Genomic DNA, 23,706 nt, shown 5'->3' with positions numbered 1-23,706 from the left:
GGACCAACGATTTCATAATTTTAAACTGTAGGCCTACTTCAATATAAAAATATAAAAATAATATTTGCAATAAAGAGCTGTAGGAAGCTTTCGCCAGAGAGCATGGCTTTCTGGTACTTCAACTGTCGCAAAAAAAACAGTTAAGTTACCTTAACATGCAAATTAACTGATGAACGACCGCCCATAGATTTTCAGCGACCCAGCCAGCCAACGACCACAGCGGCTGAAAGCAGCCAGACGAGCGACCTACGTCGCGACCAATGCGACCTACGACGCGACCAATGCGACCTACGTCGCGACGCACGTCGTTGGCCACTCAGAGGTTTTTCTCATTTCCCATTATTGGTTGATTTAATTTAATTATCAACTGACTATTGGTAACAGAGTTTTTTTTGCAATAGTAGCTTTATCAAAATACATAAATTAAAAATTTAAAACGGGTTTTAAAAAGTATTGAAGAAGGTGGATAGGAAGCAATCTATTGTAGTTAAGTTTTGAAGAAAATGCGTTGATAATAGGCAAATAGTCACGCAGGCAAATGCAACTGTAAATGCGTTAACATTTATTTTAACATAACATAAAAACTCAGAAGCAACAACAAAATAACATCAATGAAATAATATAACCCTGTTAGGTATAATTCCTTGAACAGACATCCCAACATGGGCTCAGTCTAGGCTCCAACGCCCGCTGAACGGTGCCCAGGGGTCCCCTCTCCAGACCCGCTGTACGGTGCCCAGGGGTCCCCTCTCCAGACCCGCTGGGCCTCTGTACGGTGCCCAGGGGGTCCCCTCTCCAGACCCGCTGGGCCTCTGTACGGTGCCCAGGGGTTCCCCTCACCAGACACGCTGGGCCCGCTGGGAGAAACACACCAGGAGGAGCCCCAGAGTGCTGAGCGTCACCCCGCTCACCAACCACCTCCTCCTGCTGCCAACGGGACGGGGTGCGGGGACCCTGACCGGGCCGCCGGCCTGCTCCGTCTGACACACACACACACACACACACACACACACACACACACACACACACACACACACACACACACACACACACACACACACACACACACACACACACACACACACACACACACACACACACAGAATGGATCACTTTTGTGAGCACTGATATCGCGGTACCGCTAATATTAATGGGTTTTAATTAGTCACACAAACGCACACGCACACACCAAATGGAAAGGTACTCGTTTGGTTAATGCTGCCTGTTGGCCAGGTCTCTCTTTGGAAAGAGGTTTTAAAGTGTAAACAAGTTTCTGTACAAGGGGAAGTGACGAGGTATGGTTGCATCATTTGAGCAGGACAACTCCCCTGATTGGTTCAGAGACGTGGGCTTTATGATCCATATTGGAAATAATTATTGGACTCTTGCCACAATTAAATGAAATAATGGATGGCTTTAGACACGGGTGGATGTTGTATTTCTATACGTTCAGCCCAAACTCGCGACAGTGCTTCCCTGGGAGCAGCGGACACTTCGGTTCTCAACCTCGACGCTTCAATCTAATTATTTCAACTTCATTTCAGGTAGATTTGGTCCTAACCCTCGGTTAAACAACCCTAACAACCCTTTAACCCTCGGTTAGACAACCCTAACAACCCTTTAACCCTCGGTTAAACAACCCTAACAACCCTTTAACCCTCGGTTAAACAACCCTAACAACCCTTTAACCCTCGGTTAAACAACCCTAACAACCCTTTAACCCTCGGTTAAACAACCCTAACAACCCTTTAACCCTCGGTTAGACAACCCTAACAACCCTTTAACCCTCGGTTAGACAACCCTAACAACCCTTTAACCCTCGGTTAGACAACCCTAACAACCCTTTAACCCTCGGTTAGACAACCCTAACAACCCTTTAACCCTCGGTTAGACAACCCTAACAACCCTTTAACCCTCGGTTAGACAACCCTAACAACCCTTTAACCCTCGGTTAGACAACCCTAACAACCCTTTAACCCTCGGTTAGACAACCCTAACAACCCTTTAACCCTCGGTTAGACAACCCTAACAACCCTTTAACCCTCGGTTAGACAACCCTAACAACCCTTTAACCCTCGGTTAGACAACCCTAACAACCCTTTAACCCTCGGTTAGACAACCCTAACAACCCTTTAACCCTCGGTTAGACAACCCTAACAACCCTTTAACCCTCGGTTAGACAACCCTAACAACCCTTTAACCCTCGGTTAGACAACCCTAACAACCCTTTAACCCTCGGTTAGACAACCCTAACAACCCTTTAACCCTCGGTTAAACAACCCTAACAACCCTTTAACCCTCGGTTAGACAACCCGAACAACCCTTTAACCCTCGGTTAGACAACCCTAACAACCCTTTAACCCTCGGTTAGACAACCCTAACAACCCTTTAACCCTTGGTTAAACAACCCTTTAACCCTCGGTTAGACAACCCTAACAACCCTTTAACCCTCGGTTAAACAACCCTAACAACCCTTTAACCCTCGGTTAGACAACCCTAACAACCCTTTAACCCTCGGTTAGACAACCCTAACAACCCTTTAACCCTCGGTTAGACAACCCTAACAACCCTTTAACCCTCGGTTAAACAACCCTAACAACCCTTTAACCCTCGGTTAGACAACCCTAACAACCCTTTAACCCTCGGTTAAACAACCCTAACAACCCTTTAACCCTCGGTTAGAAAACCCTTTAACCCTCGGTTAGACAACCCTAACAACCCTTTAACCCTCGGTTAGACAACCCTAACAACCCTTTCACCCTCGGTTAAACAACCCTTTAACCCTCGGTTAGACAACCCTAACAACCCTTTAACCCTCGGTTAGACAACCCTAACAACCCTTTAACCCTCGGTTAGACAACCCTAACAACCCTTTAACCCTCGGTTAGACAACCCTAACAACCCTTTAACCCTCGGTTAGACAACCCTAACAACCCTTTAACCCTCGGTTAGAAAACCCTAACAACCCTTTAACCCTCGGTTAAACAACCCTAACAACCCTTTAACCCTCGGTTAGACAACCCTAACAACCCTTTAACCCTCGGTTAGACAACCCTAACAACCCTTTAACCCTCGGTTAGACAACCCTAACAACCCTTTAACCCTCGGTTAGACAACCCTAACAACCCTTTAACCCTCGGTTAAACAACCCTAACAACCCTTTAACCCTCGGTAAAAACAACCCTAACAACCCTTTAACCCGCGGTTAAAGGGTTTGAGCTCCCAGATTGAGCTCGTCTGAATCCTCTGAGCTCGGTAGCGGGCTGCGTCCCCCAGATGGAAGTTCATGTGAGGGGCTCCCCCATGTGGGGGGGCCCCCCCGTGTGTAATGTGAGGGGCTCCCCCATGTGGGGGGGCCCCCCCGTGTGTAATGTGAGGGGCTCCCCCATGTGGGGGGGGCCCCCTGTGTGTAATGTGAGGGGCTCCCCCATGTGGGGGGGGGGCCCCTGTGTGTAATGTGAGGGGTCCCCCATGTGGGGGGGGCCCCCTGTGTGTAATGTGAGGGGCTCCCCCATGTGGGGGGGGGGGCCCCCGTGTGTAATGTGAGGGGCTCCCCTATGTGGGGGGGGCCCCCCGTGTGTAATGTGAGGGGCTCCCCCATGTGGGGGGGGGCCCCCCGTGTGTAATGTGAGGGGTCCCCCATGTGGGGGGGCCCCATGTGTGTAATGTGAGGGCTCCCCCATGTGGGGGGGCCCCCTGTGTGTAATGTGAGGGGTCCCCCATGTGGGGGGGGGCCCCCTGTGTGTAATGTGGGGGGCTCCCCCATGCTCTGGGCCCCCCCAGTGTTGTGTGTGGTGCTTTAGGGGCCCTCGGGGCTGGCCCTGAGCTCTGAAGAACCCCAGCTACCCACACCCTGGGGGTCAGGAAGGCGTCCCAGAGACAGCCCCGGCCTGTGGATGAGAGGGGGTCCCCGGAGGTGGTGAACGGAGCATTGAGATACATGGGGAGCCGTAGGTTTAGTTAGTCCATCACTACCTCGGTGATGCCTGGGTATTAGTGATGGTATAAGGTTAGACGTTGTTTGTGTACATGTGTACATTTAGTTAAGTATCAAGTCTGACATAAGAGAACCACCATAACAAACAAATCCATATATTAATGATAACAAATATTTTTTAGGATGTCCCTATTGTTAAGTAGCTGCTCTGCTGCCTCAGTTCACTTGTTACCCCGTTTCAGATACCTCTGCTTTCTTTACCTATGGGGGCATTTACCATACAACATTTTGTGGCTCCCTGGCTCTTCCTGGTGCATATAAGCAACAACTGCACCACTTTCTGTTTGAATCACGTCAACGAAACAAACATCCGAACTTGAAATGAGCCGGTGATGTGCGTGTGCTGACCTTGGACAGCAGGTTGTAGAGACAGGACACCTCCCTCTGCAAGTCGCCAGCCTGGAGCAGAAGCTTCCTACACACCCCCTGAGCCTCCTTCTTAGGGTCTAGGGAGAACACCATCTAGACACACACACACACACACACACACACACACACACACACACACACACACACACACACACACACACACACACACACACACACACACACACACACACACACACACACACACACACACACACACACACACACACACACACAGTACCCCTTAAATTGAGGAGTCTTGCTGTGATTACTTTGGGACACCTGAGGACTGTCTCATTATACTGAACACTGTTAATTTTTGTCTTTTGTATTTTTTATTGGATGTCAGTTACTACATTCAATGTAGATATGTCCCAGATATGTTCAAGATGTAATGTCCACACTGAACTTAAATCAAAACAATAAAACCTGCATTGAGACCCCAGGATATGTGCGACTTGACGCAGTGAACTCTGGGGGTGTACCGGCCCTGGAGAGGGGCCCCAGTGGGTCTGGGGTGTACCGGCCCTGGAGAGGGGCCCCGGTGTGTCTGGGGGTGTACCTGCCCTGGAGAGGGGCCCCGGTGTGTCTGGGGGTGTACCGGCCCTGGAGAGGGGCCCCGGTGGGTCTGGGGGTGTACCGGCCCTGGAGAGGGGCCCCGGTGGGTCTGGGGGTGTACCGGCCCTGGAGAGGGGCCCCGGTGGGTCTGGGGGTGTACCGGCCCTGGAGAGGGGCCCCGGTGGGTCTGGGGGTGTAGCTGCCCTGGAGAGGGACCCCAGTGTGTCTGGGGGTGTACCGGCCCTGGAGAGGAGCCCCAGTGGGCCTCGGGGTGTAGCTGCCCTGGAGAGGGACCCCAGTGTGTCTGGGGGTGTACCGGCCCTGGAGAGGAGCCCCGGTGGGTCTGGGGTGTACCGGCCCTGGAGAGGGGCCCCAGTGGGTCTGGGGGTGTACCTGCCCTGGGGAGGAGCCCCGGTGTGTCTGGGGGTGTACCTGCCCTGGAGGGGGGCTCAGGGTCGTCGGTATCCAGACACACTCCTCTCTCTATAGAGCCATCATGTGGCCAATATGTCAACCGCCCTCTAAATAACAGTCTTCTAAATTTCCACAATGGATGGAACATTAAATTTGCTGTTCAGAAGTGAATCCTGCTGAGCTTCAACAGAGCAGGTTCAACACTGCATGCCCAGCCCAGTTCTGGTGTTGGTGTGATGCACATGCAGGAATACATCAACTAACTCTGACACGCGTTCAGTTCTGGGAAGTATTGGTAACAGCAAATCAATTAAAAAACAATGAAAAGCTACTTGCTGAGAATATGAACACGTCTTCATTTATTACTTGGGGGTATGTCTTAGGTCCCCAACAGAAGAACAGACAGGCAGGCAGACAGACAGGCAGACAGACAGACAGACAGGCAGACAGACAGACCTCGGAGGCCCTCTTGGGGAAGCGCCGGCTGACTTCCTGGACGGTCTCCGTCAGGTAATGGCACTGCTGCTGGAGGCTGAGGAGGAAACTGAAGAACTCCTCACTGCTGTAGCACACACACACACACACACACACACACACTAAATATCAGATTCATTTTGTTGCGTTAACCAAGGACTAGGGCTGGGTGATTGATAAAATTTTGATCGCGATTTCGACTTTAGAGTCAACCGATCACAAAAGTAATATAATCGAGTTGAAACAATTACATTTATATTTATTTCATTAAATGTTTTATAGAAAGTACAGAACAGCTGGATACTTATCTGTACATTATTTTAGATTTGAACATTTTCTATTTGACCATTTTGTGTATTTTTTTCAAAGTTCTCAGCTACAAAGTGTTGTTTTGGAGAGACAAGCTGAATAAAAACATGTTTTTCAAACTCACAAATAATCGTTTGAATCATCGTGATTTCAATATTGTATATATACCAAAATTCATAATCGAGCAGCCCTACCAAGAACATTACAAAACAAGGTCCCACTGGACATAAAGGTACCATGCTGACCAACGCTTTGCCCTGGAACCCGTCCACACGTACGAGACAAGACAAGCTGGCCGACACACGGGCAGAGTGGGGCAGACTGACGGATGGCCCGGGTCCAACCTGCCGTTAACCCTTAAGAGACAGGCTAACAGGTGTCTGTCGCTGCCCGTCCGGCCCACACTAACCCAGACTGTCCTCCCTGCTCCCCACGCATCACCCCTAAACGATTAGCGCTGCACGTCTCCCCCGCCCCCGCCCTGAGTCCTGGGGGCCCGGCGGGGTATGATGGCTCTTATCTTAATGTGTCTCAGCCGGCCGCGGCCGCCCGCCCACACTCTGTCAGGGGGCCGTAAACACTGTCAGCCCCCTCCCTCGCTCCCTGCTCGTTCAGCCAGCCGGCGGAGAGCCGGAGGCATGGCAGCGCCCGGCCCCCGGGGCGGAGCGGGGACCCCCCCCGCGCGCGTGCGCGCGTGCGTGCGTGCGTGTTCTCAGGTTGTCTTTGTGCGTTTACATTATTGCAATCAGTTGATATTACTTTTTTCAAATATAAAACGACTTAATCATATCAATGTACCACAGCAGCCTTCTCTAGTACAGCTCATTGTGAATCAGGAACCGCTTTGAATTGAGAATCGATTTTTAATGAAAATCAAAATTAATCTCAGTGAGATACTAAAAGATTCACACTCCTATGAAAAGGCATGCAGGTTGGTTTGAGGATTGAGTCTGCAGTCTTCGGAGAGGTGGCATGCTCGTCATTACCCGACCAAAATAAATGGAACCTTAACTTCAATAAGATGTACTTCCTTTATGAATCCATACTTATTAAATGTGCGGTTCTTCAGCTCCGTATAGCATATAAAGCGAAGCTCGCTCAATGCGACAGCGAACAGCATTGCGAGCCAACACACACACACACACACACACACACACACACACACACACACACACACACACACACACACACACACACACGGTTCATGGGTTTCCTGTGTTTGGACCCTGCTGTTAGTCCTCTGTCCCCACGCACCTTACAAATCATTACGCTCCACTCAAACCCTGAGGGCCCTGGAGGAGCTCCACGCTGCCCCCGCGAGGGGAGGAGCTGGGGGAGACCCCTGGCTGTGATGGACGACCCCAGCAAGGGGAGGGGAGAGTGGTGGGATGGTGGAGGGAGGAATACACAGGGCGGTGTCTGGGTGGGGTGGGGGGACAGGGGTGTATGTGTGAAGACGACCTTTATATTTTACCACCACCTGCAGATCTGTTTCCATAAGGGGGGGACACACCCGAGCATGGTCTGTTGCTGGGGACATTATGTTCATCCTGATACATGTCAACAATTGTATTTTATACACCTCCTTAGAAATATATTATCCAGATCAACCATCCCTAACCAATCACCTACACCCAGGCCCCAAATTTGAATTTTACAATGTTGTCTTTTTACCTGCCAGAGTGGATAAATCCATCGGCCATGCCATTGATTTAATGTGCAACCCTGAATCTCTTTACCTGCCAGATGGTGAAATCTCGTGGCCATGCCGTTGTTTTACTGTGTAACCCTGAATCTCTTTACCTGCCAGATGGCGATCAGTTCGGACCCTGTCTGCACTACCCCCTGATGTGTTGGTAGGGTGAAGGCTGCAGTCAGACCCTGGTACCTACCCGCTGTCCCCGGTGATCTCTGTGAAGTTTTCCATGTCCGCCCGGTCCAGGACCATGTCCTGTACTGCCTCCAGGACCTTCTTCTGGTCCTGTGGGTCTGTGATGCCAGCCTGACAGGAGAGAACAGGGTCACCCTCTGTTCACACACTCAGTTGGGGGTTTATAGTTACAGGCTGCCAATCGGAAATAGACAATCGCTTAATACAATACATTGTACTAGCCTAAATAAAAGCCAAGGGAATATTTATCATCAGTAATTGAAACCAGAAAACCGACCTACAACACTGATCCAGGCATTATGAAAACAATCAAGTGGATGAATGGTAAGCATTAAGTGACCAACGATAAATAGAAATAATGAAATACCCTTTCAACGGTGAAACCATTCCACTTCTACTGTACACATTCCTTCCTCGTATAAAACTATGCCCATGATGGTACTGCGTCTATCAGATGAACCCAGAGTGGATGGTGTTGCTCTAATGGAACGTGACATCAGCAGCTGTGCAGACTCTTTCCGGGTCAGCACGGAGTGTGACGGGCTGACGAAGCCCCGACTGTTACCTTCTGCAGGTCCTCCCTGTCCATGGTCAACAAGCTGCTCCAGGTGACGTCGTTCTCCTGAGACAGACACACACACGAGAGAGAGAGAGAGAGAGAGAGAGAGAGAGAGAGAGAGAGAGAGAGAGAGAGAGAGAGAGAGAGAGAGAGAGAGAGAGAGAGAGAGAGAGAGAGAGAGAGAGAGAGAGAGAGAGAGAGAGAGAGAGAGAGAGAGACAGAGAGAGAGACAGAGACAGAGAGAGCGTGAGAGAGACAGAGACAGAGAGAGCGTGAGAGAGACAGAGACAGAGAGAGCGTGAGACAGAGAGAGACAGAGACAGACAGAGAGAGACAGACAGAGAGAGACAGACAGAGAGAGACAGACAGAGAGAGACAGACAGAGACAGAGAGAGAGACAGAGACAGACAGACAGAGACAGAGAGAGCTTTAGTATTTACCAAATCAAACCCACTCACTCGTGGTGCTGACCCCAGCACCCGAAGCAGATGTACCTGCATGTGGATCTGCTGCAGGGCCAAAACAATCTACCAGCAGCCTGCCGACCTGCTCGCCATCAATCAAACGAGGCCCATAACTCAAACAAAAGAAGAGATACTGCAGTTTAATACACTGGGCCCAGTATGAAGAGGGGAAATATGTAAACCGTTCCCAGCACGCCCCGTTCCCACATGGACTCCGTGTCATAGTGGTGATTCTGCAGCTGTGCTGGATACCCCACAGTTTGTTAGGGATCACCGTTCATCACCCAGGTATCATCACACTGTATCCAGGGTACAGCCCCCCCGCTCACCGTGGCAGAGAACATCTACAGCACCCATCAAAAACCAACGAGACAAAACTAATGCAGAGCACTCCCTGTACTTACTGTTTCACTCAGTCCTTCTAAACAGAAGAGGCAACCTCAACTCTTGGTCTTTATTCACAGGTTGTAGCCATTGCCATATGTTATGATGCTATGGAGAGATATTGGTAGCAGACTGCTTCCAAAAGCTAGTTCTAACCGTTTGCATGGGGTCATTCCTTCTACAGAAGATTATTATGGGAGTGGTTTACTGAAATGTATTTGAAGACATACTTAACATTGACTTTATTGGCATCTGGTGAGGATTTGATCTTAATAACTAGAAAATGCATTTCCTGTAGTACAAAAAGATGTTGGAAATATTTTTAATAAAGCCACATAGATTAAGACATAAAGAAACGTTAAATGGCTTAAATCAAGTGAAGGGATTTGACCAAAAGTCCAAAAGTCTAAATGGAGTAAACAATGTAAACATGCAGACCATTTAAGAAAATGGTTGGAAACAAATAAAGTGACCGCTGAATAAAAAGCGCAAAGCATTGCTAAAAATGGTGTGTGCGTGTGCGTGCGTGCGGTAAGAGAATAACGAGCCGGTGCGTGATAAAAAATAGCCTGATAGAGCGGAAAAGAGCGGAAAAAAACGCCCAATCTGGCAACACTGCCTGAACGTCCTCCAAAAGTATCCCAATCTGGCGGGGAAACCTGCCCAATCTGGCAACACTGCTGAACGTCCTCGCGCTCCAGCGTCAACGTAAATCAATGAGACCAACTGAAACCAAGCCGGTATGCATTTTTAGCAATGCTTTGTGCTTCTCATTAAGCTGTCACTTTATTTGTTTCCAACCATTTTCTTAAATGGTCTGCATGTCTACATTGTTTACTCCATTTAGACTTTTGTTCAAATCCCTTCACTTGATTTAAGCCATTTAACGTTTCTTTATGTCTTAATCCATGTGGCTTTATTAAAAATATTTTCAACCTCACTCTTTACTACAGCACTCACCGCAATTTTCTGCAGGAAATGCATTTTCTAGTTTGTACCGACATTCAATTATAATATATATAGGATAGCTAATCCATTGTGTTTTTGTCCAGGTGTTTAAAATGCATTGATGCATTACCCAGAAATCCTTTTTATACCCAATCCATTCTATTTCAATAATCAATGACCATTAGTGAATATTGATTGTATCTCGATAGGCCTGTGAATGGCCAGGTGCGTGTGCTGGACTCACGGTCATGACGTCCGCCAGGTAACCCAGCTTGAGGCCGTGCAGCAGCAGCTCCAGGTCCCCCAGCTTGGTGAGGCTGGGGACAGACGAGACACGATGACGGACAGACCTAACCACAGCCCCGCCCGCGGTTCACCTCGGCCAACACTGACGGTCTGCTGGAGGCTAATCACCAGCGTGGGAAGATGTTGGTGAGATGACCCAGAAGATACGGGACGATGTGGGTAGCATAACAGAAACTACAATGAGGACGATCAGTTTATCTCTGGGGTCAAAGCACAGCTGTATCTCACCCTGTTAATTATGAGCACCTCGTTGATAAAGATGTATTAGGAATATAGGGACATTAAACACAAGATTTAAATAATGTGTGAAATACATCAATATGGTCACATGCAACCTTTTCCTATACATTTCAGAGCTCTTATCGCTTTAGGATTCAATGTTAGATGTTCTTAGAACAATAATTCATTGTTAGATAGGTGATTTTAAGTGCGTTACTGGACAAGGTGGAACTCCATACGTCTTCAACATGAATCAACCAGAGCCTCGGGTCCAAGCACAGAGGATGTTTATTGTTGTTTACGTCTGGTCAAGGCTCCAGACTACCTGCTCCCCGTGTGACCCCCCGACTGTCCATTAGAGGGCGCCAGACACACACCCTGCCCGACGGCGCGGACGGATGTGTTCAGATAAAGGTTACAAGGGGAACAGACTGCTAACCGCTCTGGGGAGTCGTCTGGGCCTCCTGCCGCGCCCCGGGGGGTCTTGGAGAGGCTGTCCCTCCTGCCGTTGTATCCTTGGCCCGAAGTGCTGAGGATGTGGATCAACTGAGGGCAGAGCAGGCAAGTGTACACGAGTTATATGGGCGAGCCCATTAACACCAGGGCTCCGGTGCAACCCACCTGAAGCTCCACGGGCCACGTACACGTACCAGGGAATGCAATGCACGCCTTGATGCATGCCTTGATGCCAGTACAGACAGGCACTGTGTCTGATATAATCATCCTAAACTGAGTCTGCATATAAGCAGTGTTTGGTTATAATACAAATCATTTTTACTTCACATTCAGGTCACACCAGTTGACAACTCACCATGATATTAAGATACACGGTAGTTTAAATTAAACTGAATATCTCTCCTGGAATGGAGTAGAACAAGCACCCCGTATGCTGCACACAGTGGCGCCCCCATACATTGTTCATAGGGGTGGCCAGATGGCCCCCCTGACAAACCTTGGGCTGGCACACTCCAAAAACAAAAGCTGTCCCTGAAATCAGGAATTCATAAACGCCGTTTCAGCATAAGGCTTGGTGACATCTACGTCAATATGAGAGTAAAGGAAAGATATAATATTCTTTGATTTTAAAGTTCGGTAAAGTTTGGGTTCCTTAACCATTCCAGTGTGATGCAAATGTAAATGGGTTGGGTGATTCATTGTTCTTCAAATAGGCTAGTTGCCATTATCCTCAAAAAGACAAATATGCAGCTTTAACTACATTAATTGTAAGGATCAAATCATTGAATGGGGTTCATTGGCCATGCAATTGTTATTTTCTTGAATTTGCACCATTATGAAAATTATTCATTATAATTTTAAATGAATAGTACCTAATGTAAAACATCAGGCAGAAGACTCTGCACACTAAGCATATAAGCCGTGTGCCCAGGGGGAACCGTCCCCCTCCACCCCTTGGGGGCGCCACTGGCTGCACATACAAGGAAGACGGAGCTAGGACACAACTCTGCACAGTAATTGTAATCTCATCCTACTGCAATCCCATCCTGGTCCGCACTCCTGAAAGACACGCTTTCAAAAGAGACAGCCCCTGGATCAATCGCCCGAGGTTCAGGCGCTGGGAGAGCAGTGTGTGTCAGGTACCCCTGTGTGGTTCAGGTGGTAGGGCAGTGTGTGGTTCAGGTGGTAGGGCAGTGTGTGGTAGGGCAGTGTGTGGTAGGGCAGTGTGTGGTAGGGCAGTGTGTGGGTCAGGTGGTAGGGCAGTGTGTGGTTCAGGTGGTAGGGCAGTGTGTGGTCCAGGTGGTAGGGCAGTGTGTGGTAGGGCAGTGTGTGGTCCAGGTGGTAGGGCAGTGTGTGGTTCAGGTGTTGGGCAGTGTGTGGTTCAGGTGGTAGGGCAGTGTGTGGTTCAGGTGGTAGGGCAGTGTGTGGTAGGGCAGTGTGTGGTTCAGGTGGTAGGGCAGTGTGTGGTTCAGGTGGTAGGGCAGTGTGTGGTAGGGCAGTGTGTGGTTCAGGTGGTAGGGCAGTGTGTGGTAGGGCAGTGTGTGGTTCAGGTGGTAGGGCAGTGTGTGGTAGGGCAGTGTGTGGTCCAGGTGGTAGGGCAGTGTGTGGTTCAGGTGGTAGGGCAGTGTGTGGTTCAGGTGGTAGGGCAGTGTGTGGTAGGGCAGTGTGTGGTTCAGGTGGTAGGGCAGTGTGTGGTAGGGCAGTGTGTGGTTCAGGTGGTAGGGCAGTGTGTGGTTCAGGTGGTAGGGCAGTGTGTGGTTCAGGTGGTAGGGCAGTGTGTGGTTCAGGTGGTAGGGCAGTGTGTGGTTCAGGTGGTAGGGCAGTGTGTGGTAGGGCAGTGTGTGGTTCAGGTGGTAGGGCAGTGTGTGGTTCAGGTGGTAGGGCAGTGTGTGGGTCAGGTGGTAGGGCAGTGTGTGGGTCAGGTGTTGGGGCAGTGTGTGGTAGGGCAGTGTGTGGTTCAGGTGGTAGGGCAGTGTGTGGTAGGGCAGTGTGTGGTTCAGGTGGTAGGGCAGTGTGTGGTAGGGCAGTGTGTGGGTCAGGTGGTAGGGCAGTGTGTGGTTCAGGTGGTAGGGCAGTGTGTGGTTCAGGTGGTAGGGCAGTGTGTGGTAGGGCAGTGTGTGGTTCAGGTGGTAGGGCAGTGTGTGGTTCAGGTGGTAGGGCAGTGTGTGGGTCAGGTGGTAGGGCAGTGTGTGGGTCAGGTGGTAGGGCAGTGTGTGGGTCAGGTGGTAGGGCAGTGTGTGGGTCAGGTGGAAGGGCAGTGTGTGGGTCAGGTGGTAGGGCAGTGTGTGGTTCAGGTGGTAGGGCAGTGTGTGGTAGGGCAGTGTGTGGGTCAGGTGGTAGGGCAGCGTGTGGGTCAGGTGGTAGGGCAGCGTGTGGTCCAGGTACCCGTGTGTGTTTGTAGGCCACAGCGATGTCAGCAGGACTCTCGCCGTCGTTAGTCCGGAGGGTGTTGTCTGCTCCCAGCTGGAGCAGCTTCAGCGCCGCCTCGACTCGTCCGTACTGCGTAGCCAGGGCCAGGGCCTGAGGAGACGCAGGGGAGGAGGAAACCCTGCATGTCATTCTCATCCAATCACTGATGACGTGAAGGTAAACAAATAGAAAACCACTAAGAAATAACTGCACAAGCAACCCTCTCTAGTACTACTGTGATGGGAGTACTATAGCATCGCAAGCGATTTAGTGTGTGTGTGTGTGTGTGTGTGTGTGTGTGTGTGTGTGTGTGTGTGTGTGTGTGTGTGTGTGTGTGTGTGTGTGTGTGTGTGTGTGTGTGTGTGTGTGTGTGTGTGTGTGTGTGTGTGTGTGTGTGTGTGTGTGCCCCCACAGTGTAACCGTTGACGTCCTGGGCGTCGACATGGGCTCCATGTGACACCAGCAGGTTGATGACCTTGCTGAGGCCGTCCCTGGCTGCAAGCATCAGACATGACATCTTAGACCTAGAGAGAGATATTGGTCCTGTCATCTCCATAGCTCCTTTCAATACAAGTGACACTATTTTAACATAATGTTAGAAAGGACAGGCTGAAATTAATAAAAGACACAAAAGGACAGCAGGAGGAGAGCATTGCATATCGAAATAAAACGTAATGGATAAGAAACAACATTAGAAGAAGGGTCAAAAATGTCTAGCGAGCAGAGAGAACGAACAAATAACCATGAGGACAAAAACGACGTAAAGCAGATGTCAATATAAATAATAGATGCAAGGCTATAAAGAGCCCCTTGGGGTCAGCATGCATCTAGTTATGTGCTGAACTAATTACTGAATTTTAGAAGATTGCACATCTATGGTATACTTTAACACCATATTGGCACCATGGGATAAACACTAATATTTCTGCACCATGAGGACCAATAAAAAGACCAGTATATACATATAGATGGAAAATCAAAGATCACCAATAGACGCAGTAAATGATGCAAGTGTATAACCAGAGCAATAGAGACGGTTGGGCCTACCTCATCATCAAGGCCAAACATTAAGACAGAGATTCATCACACTGGACCCCACCTACTACCAAACAGTAGTGGTCAGCTGTGAAGGAAGGCTATCGTCTGTAGCGGTTGCTTCCTATCTAGTTTCATGGTCTGGCACATTACATGACAGGTTCACTAGAGGGTAACAAGGAGTTATTTAAGGCATTTAATTTGAATAGAAAAAGTGCCTAAATAAAGGAGAATGACAGGATCCTGTAGAGTCTCGTGTTGCTGAGACACAGAAAGTAGTCGCTCTTTAATTTGCAAAGGGCAAATTTGTTTAACGGCAACTTAAGATACAGCACGCGAACAGACAGGGGTGAAAGTGGTCAGTTAAACTTTTATGTATTTATTGAATACACTTGTTTGTGCAATACACTCAGGTATCAACGCATTAAACTAAAATAACTGAACTTAGATAAAGATTCTTTATAACGCGTTTATTAGTTTAAGCGTAAACTAATAAACCATACCGGCGCTTTGGCTTACTATTCACAAAAAAAAATTGGATAAACAAAAATAGTAATATATCAACAGGACTTTGGGGCATTTTACCACACTGGCAGTAGCAGTAAGGTCACTGGGGAGTGGAGGTCGAGTCAAGGAGACGATGTCGTGGGCAACTATGGGAACCATCATTCATGAAAGAATAGAATGCAAGTGAAGCTTGTAGCAAATATTGCGGCGATCGAGCCCAGTAAAGGTAAAGGGTTTCAGAGCCTGGCCATTCTGTCAGAGATAAACCAGCTCCAGGGAATCGGCAGTCTTTGTGAATCGTTTGGCTGTGTTGACTTAAGACCTACAAAGTTACACTTTAAACCTGGCTCCACGTACAATGATCTCTCTCGCTGAAGGCCGCTATGAGAAGTCAGAGTCAGTGAGCTGACTCCGTTTAGTAAATCACCAGAGTCATTTATCACCTGTGATCGAGGTACTGTGGGAGTCCACCAGCCAGCCACAAGGGTGGGAAAGATGTGGGCCAATTCATCAACCTCACCTGACAAGTTCTCAGAAATGTAATGGCTGTGTGTTTGGTCAGATTCAGAGAACTGTTCACACACACTAATCAGGGTACAGGTCAGCAACAGTGCAATTGACGCATCTACAATCATGCTGCGTCATGCAATTTCCGAGGAATCCAAGGCATGGTTTAGTGATTAACTCAGTGAGAGCTTTAACACTTCCTTCTTCTTCCAGTTATACTCTGCCTCTGATGTTTGTCTCCAGGAATGGTCGTTTGCCCGTGTCTCTAACATAGAAATAGATAAGGACCACACCAGAATAAACACCGCATGGTGACGTGCGGCCCTGCCGCTGTGCCCTCACGTTAGTAAAGCCTGTGATGGTGCGATTTCAACAAGGGCAGACCCAGAATCTTCTTCAAAGACAAGGTTGTTGTAACGGACAGAGCCAATGGCCCTGTTCTCAATGTAACCCAGCTAGGAACAGGCAACGCCTTCCACAGACAACACGGAGAGCCTCGAAGCAGGAGGTGGCCCAAGTGGAGGGTGAGGTGAACAAAGAGAACGGTGGAGTGAGGGAACCAATGTGGCCAGCAGAACATCTGGCTCACACTGGCCTGCAGCACGGACGACGTGTGTTTACAGTCAGGCGGAGGGACCCACAGCTGCTGCTAATTGATGCTTTGATATTCAGACGTAAGTAGGGATGGAGAGAGGCAGGAGGAAGAGGAAGGGTTTTTTTCGGCTGAACGAGAGCCAGCCGCCACGCCACTCGCTTCTCCTCTTCTTCCTCCTCTGCCCTCCATTCTCACCTGGTCCCCTGTCTCCGTCACCCACACCCTCTCTCGTTACCATTCTCCAAATGTTATGTCTGCAGACAACATTTTCCATTTCCGGAGGTCTCAGTGAGTGTGTTTGAGTTCGGTCCCTTCGTGATGCAAACAATCTTCCACTGGCAATGTTCTTTTGATGGATGCCAGCAGTCAATGGTTCGACATTACTGCACATTTTTGCAGTAAAGCAAAAGAAATGTAATCCTGTAATACTGGTACGAACAACAGAACATCGAATGGTCCCACAATACCCAAACTGTTTGGGACACGCCAACGTGTCCGACAGCATCCAAGCACCTATTCCTGGGGTACCGAGGCCTGCCACTCCGTCTGCGGCCAGCTTCCACTGCTGTCGGTTGGTCTGACACCAGCGTGCACGCACACGCCATAACAGGACATTCCAAGTCTCACACACACAAATATACACACAGGAAGTACTGCTGTGATGTGCGCCCACATGGCCACCAAACATAATGGGAAGCAGCCGCCCAGACACAGCCCCCGCCTCCCCCCCAGCCCCAACAGGCCGGAGGAGGGGGGAGAGCGAGGGCTGGGGTGGGTCGGGTCCCTCACCTGTCGCCCGTGTTGGGGTCAGCGGATCTCGACAGCAGGAGCTCCACGCAGTGCGCGACGGCGTCCTCCCCGGCAGAAGCCGTGCAGCCGGCCATCAGCACCGTGAAGTGGCCTGCCAACAGGGGGTCAGAGGTCAGAGGTCAGAGGGGGGGTTAGGGGAGGGAGGACAGGGCGGTGGGTCCTCAGCACCGTGAAGTGGCCTGCCAACAGGGGGTCAGAGGTCAGAGGTCAGAGGGGGGGTTAGGGGAGGGAGGACAGGGCGGTGGGTCCTCAGCACCGTGAAGTGGCCTGCCAACAGGGGGTCAGAGGTCAGAGGGGGGGTTAGGGGAGGGAGGACAGGGGGTCCTCAGCACCGTGAAGTGGCCTGCCAACAGGGGGTCAGAGGTCAGAGGGGGGGTTAGGGGAGGGAGGACAGGGGGTCCTCAGCACCGTGAAGTGGCCTGCCAACAGGGGGTCAGAGGGGGGTTAGGGGTCCTCAGGCCAGGGGCTCCGTCTGCTCACAGAGGCCTGGTGGAGAGAGGACAGTTTGTATATCTTATAGTAGAAGCTGCTTGTTGACATGGTGTCAACAAGCAGCTGGGTCGTCTGGGTAAGCAGCGGTCCAGATCAACACCACGGATTTAGATTTACTTTTAGTTTGAACTACTGATCTAGTTTTTTTTAAGTTTGGTACCTTAAAGACAGTAGTACACTACTAAACGACATTTGGTTTTGTTTATTAAAAAAGAGATTAAAAGTAATTTTAACATCTAAACTATAAACGGAATCCCCCAAGGCAATGTTAAAAAATGGAAATTATAAAAGAAAGTTCTCCAAGTTCATCTTGTTTGAACGCCTCACTAACTCATCTTGATGACTCACTCTACCTTGGCATGGAGGCAAACAGACGAAACGCTGATTGCTTTGCTCCGACGTTATAATTTGGATGAGATATAATTTGGATGAGAAAGCAAGTTTATTTAACTAGATATTTAGAACAAAAAAACATTTTCTTTCAACGCAACCTCTGCAGGCTTCCGATTATCAATGAGGCTACACGACAGGTTAACACAAACCAAGTCCATTACATTGTGTAGTCTTGCGTCATGTTGGAAGTAAATAAATAAACCAAAACAACAAGGGTTGGATGGTTGAGAGGAAGTCTTATCCGGGATCAGGAAGTGTTTGTAATGTTTAGTGAGGGCTGCTAAATCGCAGTCTGATAACAGCTATAGAAGATGGCTATCCCCTTAATTCCGGATTTGCCATGCCTATGACCTAATCCTGCGACACACATGCGCACAAACAAAGGTTTTTCATGTGCACGTTCTGTGAACCAAAGCTGGTTGCTTGGATGTGCAGAAGGAGAATACTTAACCAGTTGACGACATTAGACATTAGCCTTATATGATACACAGCTATTATTTCCAATAAACCATTTGGCCTGCCTGGTAGAACATCACCAGAAGGCCTCATTCAACCATATTTTACCCAACTTGTTATTTTACTAGATACACCGAACTGTAACCAAATGCTACAAGCTAAAATATATATACATTTACATTATGGCAATCTTCTGTCCTGGTGATGTAAGAATTCAGAGGCATTTTCACAACTTTTCAACTGAGGCCATGATTTCTGAACTTTTGACACACACACACACACACACACACACACACACACACACACACACACACACACACACACACACACACACACACACACACACACACACACACACACACACACACACACACCTCTTGGCGTCAGTGCTAACCAGGGGCAGATGCAGCGCCGCTGCGTGTTGCGGGGGAGATGAAGAGAAGGTGAGGGGAGGATTCCTTGAGCTGCGCCACGGAGATCCAGACGCAATGAGCAACAGACCTCTGAGATCAGACCTCTACGCGCCCTCCCACGCCCGTGGAGCACCAGCCGCTGGGGGCACTATAGGCTCCAGTCATGCTGGGGGCACTATAGGCTCCAGTGATGCTGGGGGCACTATAGGCTCCAGTGATGCTGGGGGCACTATAGGCTCCAGTGATGCTGGGGGCACTATAGGCTCCAGTGATGCTGGGGTCTTACTGGGCGTTGCTTTACCTTACCCCGGGTTAACCAGTGGGATCCAGGTCGACTTTAAAGGAGTTGCAACAGGTCAACATCTTAGTCAACGATGCAGCCTTGCAGACACAGAGTAGGCTATTGTAGACCATCGGATGGTGATGCTTTCTAGTGGAGGCTTTTCTTGGGTAAACCAAATGAGTCATTGTATTTTTAGGGTTATATCGTTGTACACTGAGCGAGTACCCCTGAACTACGGATGTTGGTCCCCATGTGATCCTTAACCTTTGAGACAGACATCAGTATCATTCATATGATAGGATGAATCATGCTGGATAAGGCTATGGCTCTCAAGACCACTGTGGTTATTTACAACCATACGAACAGACATGCCCATCAGTACTAGGACTGTAGCTGCTAGTGGTTGATCCTGGTGTTGGGCAAACATTTAAACATATGTAGCTGTTGATTTTGCCGACAGTAAGCACAAACACATCACACAACAGGTGGGGTGTAAAAATGATTTGGACTTTTAATGGCTTCCGAACATAAAGATTGAATTATGTTGTTTATTTCCACGTCGAACAGTTTGGGTAAGAACAGTATTCTCACACTCACCTTTCTTCAAAATGTTCTCATGAATGCATGTCTAATTATTTTTTTTTAGATACGACACTGTACAATAAGTTCAGTGATTGCACGTGTCCATCATAAACAGACGGCAGGGAGGGCAGCTACCTTTGCTGAAGTTGGCGGAGGCGCCTCTGTTGAGTAGCAGCTTGGCCATGGCGTGGTCGGCCAGGTTGACCGCACACATCAGGGGCGTCCAATCAAAGGCCAGTCTGGTCTCCACGTCCACACCTGGCAACAGCAAAGAGAGTATCTGTTGGAGGCCGTACTGGCTCAACTGTGGCCTCTTGGAGGACCTGCCTTACGTTCGGACAGCGCACATTAAAAACCGGCAACTGCCCAACCTTTTCCAAACAGTAAATCGGTGTAGGAACACAATTGTTGCTTGAATATTGGATTTATTCGGGCCAAGTGTACACCTTGAAATAGTTAACAGTTGCCAGACAATTGTACATGTCATGAAATGTTAACAGTGTCCGTATGCTCTTCTTTTGCAGAGCATTCATCTTTTTGTTCAAATGTATTTGTGAATTTCTTTGCAGCCAGTTCGTTGAAAAATTATTTGACTTGCTTAGTGGCTGAAGTAGAAATATAATACCCAGATGGGACTGCTTTAAATTGCAGATGAGAACTGTTTTTGCAATTACAATAATGAAAAATAATTGATTCAGTTATTTTATACATTCGTATGAGACAATTATGTTGAAATGCACCAAGGCCCTAGCCAGGCATCGCAAGGCCAAAGAACCAAGACCAAAGGAATCTGGACACAAATGGACCGACCACCAATCAGAGCACCAACACGTGTGACACATCAGTCGCAGCCATCTTGGTTGTTTATGAAGATGCCTTAACGGCCCTCCCATAGGGCGCATCTTTGTATCAAACCTGCCTTACATGTTAACTAAATTGTTGTCATAACCACGACCCGAGTCAGGTCGTCTGGAAAGCTGTCTGAGGGGGGCCAGAAGCATATGTAAGAGCAAATAAAAACAGCAGCTCACAGATTCGTCTGTTTCCCAAGCTGAGAGAGCACTACTGGAATCAGTGTCACACGAAAATCAATCTGCCGACCAACATCAGCACTGTGCACGCGCACATCGGCACTGTGCACGCACACATCGGCACTGTGCACGCGCACATCGGCACTGTGCACGCACACATCAACACTGTGCACGCACACATCAACACTGTGCACGCGCACATCGGCACTGTGCACGCGCACATCGGCACTGTGCACGCGCACATCGGCACTGTGCACGCGCACATCGGCACTGTGCACGCGCACATCGGCACTGTGCACGCGCACATCAACACTGTGCACGCGCACATCGGCACTGTGCACGCGCACATCGGCACTGTGCACGCGCACATCGGCACTGTGCACGCGCACATCGGCACTGTGCACGCGCACATCAACACTGTGCACGCGCACATCGGCACTGTGCACGCACACATCGGCACTGTGTACGCACACATCAACACTGTGCACGCGCACATCGGCACTGTGCACGCGCACATCGGCACTGTGCACGCGCACATCGGCACTGTGCACGCGCACATCGGCACTGTGCACGCGCACATCGGCACTGTGTACGCACACATCAACATAGTGCATCTTCCCATTATAATAGCTGACCGAAATAAGTAACTTCATCATTCCAGTTATCAGTGACTATGTATGAAAGGATTTAGGTTGTCAGCTTAGACCAAAGGCTAATTGTTGACATTATTTATGTTGAGATATAAAACAACAATGATTTTTGCTCAACAGGTTATTGATGAGCCATTGGCCTCCATCATATTCTAAATTTGTTATAAGCATCTCAAGCATGAGCTGATGCGGGTAAACACAGAGTTGAGGCTTGTGGATCATTAGTGGGAACTATTAAGAGAAATCGACCTTTGGAATACAATGCATGTCAATGGCTCGCCAACTCCCCAATTTCCCCGACAATTGTTTTTATATCCCAATAAACTTTTGGTCGTAGAAAACCGGCCAAATTCTTTAACCAGGGACTGATGTTTGAAGTATATTTTAATACATTTTTTTTTGTAGTTTAGTAGTTGCAGTTTGGTGGGTTTCCGTGACAACTTGGTGAAGGAATGGTTCACCCACTACACTGACAATGTGGTGCAATGCATGCATTCAATTGAGATGAGATAGCGGATAGTAACTTGTCTCAATGCATTGGAGCTCTCAAAACTGTAAATACTGATGGCTGTTGCTCAATGTTAACACCCAAAGGGAGTTATGGGCATTATATAACATTGAATTTAAAGGTAAACTTTTCAGGATTATATACCCTGGTCACTAGGAGAGAACTTGCCTTTGTCCAGTAACTGTTCAACAGTCTGGATATCTGCTTTGCTGATGGCTTGCTTCAATCTGTACACGTCGTTTTCTTCGCCCTCATGTACTCCACTTGCCTAGACATACATTTTAAAAAAAGAGACAAAACACACAGTGATTGACGCTTAGAGAAAACAAAGGGAAGAAAAATACATTCAAGAACTGTATAAATATGAAATCCTCTCGCCCCCCACAACTGCCCCAATCGCCCAGTGAAGTGCCAACCCATTGGCAAAATAATTGTCAACTAGTTAACTTTGTTTGTTCGAATCAATGTTCTATTTTGTAGGACCAATGAACTGCGTGGAAATTCCAATAAAACAGTTTGACAAATGAATTGCTCTTTTGGGTAACTTTAAATTTGCTAACCAGCTAACGTTAGCAAATAACCTTGTCGTCCTCCTTAGGCTTTGCACACCTTATTTTCTTTATTTTCTCCAACGATTTACCTCATTTTCAGACGGTCTTTTCTTAGATGAATCCCCGATATCCCATTCATCGTTGCTTCCGTCACTTTCGTCCCCTGCAGGGAATGCACAGACAACGTGGTTCGCCATTTTCTACAATTCCGAGAGTTAGGAAACACTCGCAAACAATTGCCACACGTGACACACTCCAGCGACAAGTGACAGAGACGCAGAATAAACTTCTAGAATTTGAGAGGATAAACTTTAGAATTGCTCCCGTGTTGTGCTATTTGTTTGGGATGAAATTGAAATCGGATTTACATTTCGATACAAAGATATATATATTTGAAATTTAATTATATTCGAAGATCCTAGCCGTTATGACGATTTGCAAGAAATTACATCATTAAAAGAGACTTAGGGCTCTGTTATCGAGCACATATTTTACATTAGCCATTAACTGGAAAAGCAACAATAAGAGCGAGATTCTAAAGTCTTCCCGTTAACATCCTCTTGAGCAAGGCAGCTTTCCGAGCGTCATGGTTATCTATGTAATTGAAGGAGACGGGAAGGCCATTAGGGGGCACTACTCATCTGGGCAAGGGGAACAAAACGGAGTAGCGTTGTACGACAGGTATAATGTGAAGACTATCATGTATTTACATAACCTCCAACGTGATGCACGCAAATTAAAGAACGGGTAATCATTCTGGTGTTTTTTTTTACATAGCAGGCCCTACTCAAAAAATGTTGAAGGGATATTTTCACTGATAAACTGTGTTGTAACTTGAGAAAAACTCTTGATTAGCTGGTGGCCTGCTGTAATAGACTAAGGCAAAACACAGTTTCACAAATAGCATGCACTCGAACAGATACACACACACACACACACACACACACACACACACACACACACACACACACACACACACACACACACACACACACACACACACACACACACACACAAACATACACTGTACATACACACATATACAGTCTATTCTTCCTCTTAGGTTCAGGAAAAGACAAGAAGTACCATCATGGCTAAAGATCCATTGACTAACACTGACTGAAAAAATGGAATGAGAC

At 48.4% G+C, this 23,706-nt stretch overlaps 1 protein-coding gene across 2 annotated transcripts; it reads right to left on the bottom strand.

The window, feature by feature from the left end:
• Positions 1–539: 539 nt before the first annotated feature.
• asz1 (ankyrin repeat, SAM and basic leucine zipper domain containing 1) lies at positions 540–23,101 on the bottom strand. 2 transcript variants are annotated; one of them, XM_030365078.1, is made up of 13 exons: positions 22,657–23,101; positions 22,185–22,284; positions 19,963–20,085; positions 17,188–17,299; positions 14,167–14,278; positions 13,731–13,865; positions 11,329–11,435; positions 10,609–10,681; positions 8,575–8,631; positions 8,011–8,120; positions 5,792–5,894; positions 4,346–4,459; positions 540–980 (listed from the first exon to the last, which is right to left on the bottom strand). In XM_030365078.1, exons 1-13 carry the CDS (start codon positions 22,762–22,764, stop codon positions 837–839), a joined length of 1,398 nt encoding a protein of 465 aa, XP_030220938.1. In that variant the 5' UTR covers positions 22,765–23,101; the 3' UTR covers positions 540–836. The 2 variants fall into 2 exon arrangements, with proteins under 2 accessions (XP_030220938.1, XP_030220937.1); XM_030365077.1 differs by having other exon boundaries at positions 5,792–5,897; positions 22,657–23,098.
• Between the last annotated feature and the right edge of the window lie 605 nt (positions 23,102–23,706).

The sequence above is a fragment of the Gadus morhua genome, chromosome 9, assembly GCF_902167405.1.
Source record: "Gadus morhua chromosome 9, gadMor3.0, whole genome shotgun sequence".
In the NCBI taxonomy this organism is placed as follows: Eukaryota; Metazoa; Chordata; class Actinopteri; order Gadiformes; family Gadidae; genus Gadus; species Gadus morhua.
The sequence above is the reverse complement of the archived record's forward strand: the minus strand, read 5'-3'. Positions and strand labels throughout refer to the sequence as shown.

Coding starts and splice junctions, on each gene's coding strand:
- asz1 (XM_030365077.1), bottom strand. CDS start 22,764: ATGGCGAACCACGTTGTCTGTGCATTCCCTGCAGGGGACGAAAGTGAC. Junction 20,086..22,184: donor TGAACAGTTACTGGACAAAG/GCAAGTTCTCTC, acceptor TGCTGTTGCCAG/GTGTGGACGTGGAGACCAGA. Junction 8,121..8,574: donor ACAGGGAGGACCTGCAGAAG/GTAACAGTCGGG, acceptor CTCTCCTGTCAG/GCTGGCATCACAGACCCACA.